Raw genomic sequence first — 5,553 nt, forward strand, 5'->3', positions numbered from 1 at the left:
AGCTTTTCCCACCTCCCACGGTGAAAAAAATATATAACCGGCACCTATACTATATGTGCCGGTTTTTTAAAATAACCGGCACCTATAATATATTATAGGTACCGGTTATTTAAAGGACCGGCACCTATAATATATTATAGGTACCGGTTGTTTAAAGAACCGGCACCTATAGCTTTGAGCCGAGCCGAAGCCGGAGCCGAGTATCTCTCCCATCCTTATCTACTTGTAGTCTTGTACCCCCTTCTCGAATAAGCCTCCCATCCCCGTCTTTCTCTCGTCTCGATCTCCCTCCCGGCGCTCTCTCGTCTCTCTCCCTCCCTGGCTCAGATCTGGCATGAGGGGGCGGGAGGCAGTGGGTGGCGGAGGCGGTAGCCGGCGGTGGTAGCTGCGGAGGTGGCGGCGGAGGCGGCTGCCGGCGGTGGCAGCTGCGGCGGCCCCCTCCTCCTCCACCTCACCCTCTGGCGCCCTCCCCTCCCCCTCCCCCTCCCCGGCGCTCTCTCTCGTCTATCTCCCTCCCCGGCTCAGATCTGGTGTGAGGGGGCAGGAGGCGGTAGCCGGCGGTGGTAGCTGCGGAGGCGAAGGCGGAGGTGGCTGCCGGCGGCGGAGGTGGAGGCGGCTGCCGGCGGTGGCAGCTGCGGCGCACCACGGATGTTCATATGTGTATGTTCATGTTCATGTTTATGTTCTCTTGTTCATATGTGTGTGTTCATGTTCATGTTTCTCTTGTTCATATGTGTACCGAGAACGAATTGTTGTTGTTATTGACGTGATTTTTCTTTTGGATGTGGGGATATTGATGTGTACCAAGAAGGAATTGTCGTTGTTATTGATGTGATTTTGATTTTGGATGTGGGATATTGTTCTGGATCTGAGGGATTACGGGATGTGGAGGGGTTCTGGATTTGGCTCGGGATTCGGCTCGATTCGAGCCGAAGTTTTTTTTTTTTTTGGCTCGGGTAGACATAATAGGTGCCGGTTCTATTTAACCTATTGGTGCCGGTTCCATGTATTTGTGCTGACCAATTGGAACCGGCCGGGAAACCGGCACCTATTGGCACTTCCCAACCGGCACCTATGACATGTTCTGTACTAGTGGGAACTAGTAGTCGGCGATACTATTAAACTTGCTCAGAGGCTAACCGAGCTGGGGCGGTGCAAGGAGGCAGGGATGGGCTTGCATTTTTTGCTGATCGAGCTAGCGTCAATATGTTTTTCTAACCGACTCTTCACCTACAAAGTTTGTTAATTGCTAATTGACTGTGACGATAATAACTACCGACATCCAATTTACCTTTGGGATACTTTGCAACAGAAATCAGCTTTCAAAACTTGTTTTTATACTGAAGTGAGTAATTTACCTTTGGGTAACAAAGAGCAAAACAAAAGCCAATTAAGAAGAGTAGAAAAAAAAAATCATCTTGTGCAATCTATCTCTTTTAAACCGGCGCCGCCGTGATCGACGTGTAGACCTCCGCCATGACCGCCTTGAACCGGTTGACGTCCAAGGTGAGGTTCTGGCCATTGAGGAACGTCGACCAGAGGTGGTTGAAGCCCTTGCGGTGTATGGACACGGGGTCGGCGAACACGGGGTGGTCCATGGGGTACCTCTCCCTGAGCGTCGTCTCGTTGGCCGCCACCTCGTACTCGACGTACCGGAGCCCCATCGCCGGCACCGGCTCGCCGTAGTCGTACCAGCACGGCCACTTCATCCCGCCCCACGGGATGATCTGCACCACGGTGCCGTTCCGCGGGAGGAACACCATGTTGGTGAGCCCGGCCCCGTGCACGCCCACCATCACGTCGCACGAGTTCACCGTCGCCGCGAACCCCGCCACGTCGCCGGCCTCCTCCGGCCCCGCCGCCACCACCTCGAACCCGGCCTCCGCCACCGCCGCCACCACCTCCGCCTCGTTCGTCAGCGCCCTCGACTTCCGCCTCAGCACCATCACCACCCGCGGCCGCCGCGGCGTCGTGCGCGTCACGGCGTGTCGCGGCAGCGAGTAGGCGGAGCGGAGGAAGGCGAGGAAACCGACCATGGTGTAGCCGTTGCTGCCCGTCAGGGGGGTGTCGATGCCGAGGACCCTGTGGCTCTCGACGCCGACGCGGGCCGACGGGAAGCAGCGGACGGCGGCGTCGGCGTCGAGGTCGACGACGGGGTACATGGAGAGCGCGGCGAGGGCGTGCTGGTACTTGGCCGTCCACCGGCGGTCGTAGTTGGCGGCGAGGAGCTGGACGCGGCCGCCGTGCTCGCGCGCCGTGATGTAGAGCGGGAGGAGGATGTCGTTCATGGTGTGGAAGAAGTTGACGCTGTAGCCGCCCGTGGAGAACACCACCGCCGGCATGTCCCGCGCCACCGTGCACCGCAGCGGGATGATGGCGCCGCCGCCGTCCGTGTCCGCGACGGCGGCGCCCGGCGGCGCGGTGGAGCGGATGGTGATCTGGCGGACCCGCTCCATGGTCGCCTGCTCCCACTTGCGCGGGTACGGCCGGATCACCGCCGTGGCGTTCTCGGGCCGGTAGTCCGACGACGCGACGACGTAGACGACGCCGCTCCGGCCGTGGATGCGGATGTCGCCGTCCATGGCGCAGGTGTCCATGTGCGCGCTGCTGAAGTTGCAGCTTAAGTGGCTCGTCTTTGCTGCAGCTACATCTGCATGGATGCATCGATCGATCAGCTAGCTAGCTAGTGATTATAGATCAATCACAGTAGTAATAAGATCGTACGTGATCACGATACTGTTTGTTATCTGGAAAATGCAGATTAATTGCATACCTGAATTTATCAAACGGCTGTCTTTCGACCTGCTCATGGCAAGGATTTGCTGGTTTGGTTGGTTGGAATCTGCAAAACATATTGAAATATAAATGATCCGCATCATGGATCGGTTTCAGAATTAATTCTTATATATATATTTACGACGGTATGTAGAAATTAAACTTCAGAGTCAACATGAAAGCACCAAGTGAAACCAGCTTCCTCCGATTTTTAACCCATCATACCGTTAACTTACGGGTACACATTTGATCATTTTATCTTTTTAAAAAATTTTGTGCTAAACACTTAAGATATAAATCATATTTAAAATTCTTTTAGTGATAGAATAAGTCACAACGATAATTATGTATTTTTTAGATAGGATGAACAATTAAATGCGTGTTTAAAAGTTATTATCGATTAATCGGATTTCATAATTATTGTCAAGTATCTGAAGATCTGACGATACAAACAAGTCAATTGTACAGTACACTTTCATTTGTTTATAATCAAAGGAATGAAAATTGAGATTTTTTTTACTGCATCGATTCGTTGACTCCTTGATTGCGATTGAAACTTTTGTGTGCACATCACGTGCGATCAGTCTTGGAAAAATTAAAAAAATAAATTAACCTTGATTCTGCAGAAAGATTAGTAGTATTTAGTTACCTTCATTATTCGCATCGACGTGGCCGGTCAACTCGTCACTCGTCCCGACAACGGAATCTGAATTTAATGAAGTACACATGGTTAATACTACAAATCAAGGCAGAGTTTACAATGGAAGCTACCATACATAAGATAATTAATCAACTATAAATATACTAATATTTCCTTGCAGATCTCAATATGCATGCCATATATACCTTCTAGCTTTGCTACGTCAAGTGTTTGTTGCTGCTGCCATCTTGCTCTGTCTAGACCTGGAAATAATAATGATGAGATCAAACTTCAATGAATTGTTTAATCCCTTAAGAGCTTAATTAACTTCGAGCTGATGAGTAATTAGCGGACCAATATGTACGTACACGCGATTATTCATGTTGCAACGTACATATGCAATATGCTCACCTAAAGATGAAACCTTCTGAACCATTTCATCTGCAACTTTGGTGAAGCTGGTGTCTCCAACTGCACAACAAACACCAAAGGTGCAAGATTTGTTAGTACGTAAGAGACTCTCTCATCTCCGTCCGGTTACTATAGTACACCTGAACATTAATCTTGCAACACCAATTCAATGTAGTGTAATATATATGATTATTTCTATCCTAAAAAAATGATTGTTTCATGCATGGAGGAACACTAATTAACAGAGGATATCGCTGTCTTTGTAATGGAAATAAATTCACATCTTAAGCGCCCATGCCATGTGTTATCTCAACTAATAAGAACAAATATTCTGAAAAATGTTGATAACATTTATATATTATATATGTACTATCATGTTTTGTCCCATAAATATGCATTCAAAATTCAATGTACATAAAAAACAACTAAATTATTGGACTATAAATGAAATTACACATGATTATTACATATGAAATTGCACACGATTATTACATCTTTATTAATTTGGTTTTTAGTTTGTTATTCTACTGTGAATTGTCTTCTATGTGTTTTCATATATGAAGATTGAATTTAACTTTTGATATACATGTTTCTGATTGAAATGTGGCCACTTGGATGGTATACAAGAAATGAGTGCGTATATTTTTAAGGTGTAAAAGTTCATATCTGTTTTAAAATTCAATTCCACTACATAAACTGAAGTGTAAGAAGGGTTTATCCAGTCAAGGGACATTATGGGTCTGAAGATGAAAGAATTCACTGGGTGATACATCCAACACGAAATGGATGGACAATAATGCGAGACGTCAGATTTAAAACACCAACCTTTACAAGAGAATTCGAGATCGAGTAAACAGCCAAAAAGAATACAAATTAAAAATACGAAAGTAATTAATTAACTAAAACGCAAAATTAAGACCAAGAGTGAGCGTGCAGAACAAGACGCAAAACAGTCTCTGATCGAAACTATTGGATTTCTATTTTGCAATGGGCGTGAGACAATTTAACTTACGGCGAGCAACCTGGGGAAGGAAATCGGTCTTGAGGACGATGAGAACGAAGAGAGGCACTAACAGAAGCCACACCGCCGCTGATCCGCTCCAACCCTTCTTGATACGCTCGTGCCTCCCCTTCATATCGATCTCTCTCTCGTTTTGTACTCTAGCTTAATTAGCTAGCTTAGCTTAGCTTGTAGAAGATCGATCTCCTCTCCAATAATCCACTACTCAATTAGATATATACTGTGCACTGTGAGTCTCTTACTAAGCTATACTTAGCGAGTGAGCATCTAAGTTAGCTAGCTACCCAGCCAACGATGCATCAGTGATACATATAGTTTCAGTGCCATCTTCTTTTCAGACGAGTTTCAACGCACAACCTTAGTTTAATCCATCCTTTGTCTTTTTATCGGACTTTATAGGGTTGACCTGCATTGATCAGTAGTTAAATCCCATGCACATGTGCGCTAATCCCATCGATTAGTTTACAGAAAGAGCCAGGACTAATTTTGTACGCCAGGACTTTAGCCTTTAGACTACATCATGAGCTAAGCTGATCTTCGCATCACCGACAGGCTACGCACTATTACTAATACTAATATATATCAAATTACATTAACGATCGATTTAATACTTCAGAAAAATATCGCCGTTAAATTTAGTCTTGGTATAGTAAATATTCTCTTCCAGCGACTTCAGAATTACACGAGAAAATAACAGTACTACTTA

At 46.6% G+C, this 5,553-nt stretch overlaps 1 protein-coding gene across 1 annotated transcript; it reads right to left on the reverse strand.

Annotated features, from left to right (window-relative positions):
- Positions 1-1,315: 1,315 nt before the first annotated feature.
- LOC4340861 (beta-1,2-xylosyltransferase XYXT1-like) lies at positions 1,316-5,129 on the reverse strand. Its single transcript, XM_015787069.3, has 6 exons — positions 4,839-5,129; positions 3,827-3,886; positions 3,622-3,678; positions 3,425-3,481; positions 2,774-2,842; positions 1,316-2,650 (listed from the first exon to the last, which is right to left on the reverse strand). Exons 1-6 carry the CDS (start codon positions 4,960-4,962, stop codon positions 1,437-1,439), a joined length of 1,581 nt encoding a protein of 526 aa, XP_015642555.1. The 5' UTR covers positions 4,963-5,129; the 3' UTR covers positions 1,316-1,436.
- Positions 5,130-5,553: the final 424 nt, after the last annotated feature.

The sequence above is a fragment of the Oryza sativa genome, chromosome 6, assembly GCF_034140825.1.
Source record: "Oryza sativa Japonica Group chromosome 6, ASM3414082v1".
Taxonomy (NCBI): Eukaryota; Viridiplantae; Streptophyta; class Magnoliopsida; order Poales; family Poaceae; genus Oryza; species Oryza sativa.

What these genes read in the sequence shown, in the direction of transcription:
- LOC4340861 (XM_015787069.3), bottom strand. Translation starts at nt 4,962, where the DNA reads ATGAAGGGGAGGCACGAGCGTATCAAGAAGGGTTGGAGCGGATCAGCG. An exon ending in CCTTCCCCAGGTTGCTCGCC is followed by an intron (nt 3,887 to 4,838) that starts GTAAGTTAAATT and finishes TTTGTTGTGCAG; the next exon opens with TTGGAGACACCAGCTTCACC. An exon ending in CGTCGATGCGAATAATGAAG is followed by an intron (nt 2,843 to 3,424) that starts GTAACTAAATAC and finishes TATGTTTTGCAG; the next exon opens with ATTCCAACCAACCAAACCAG.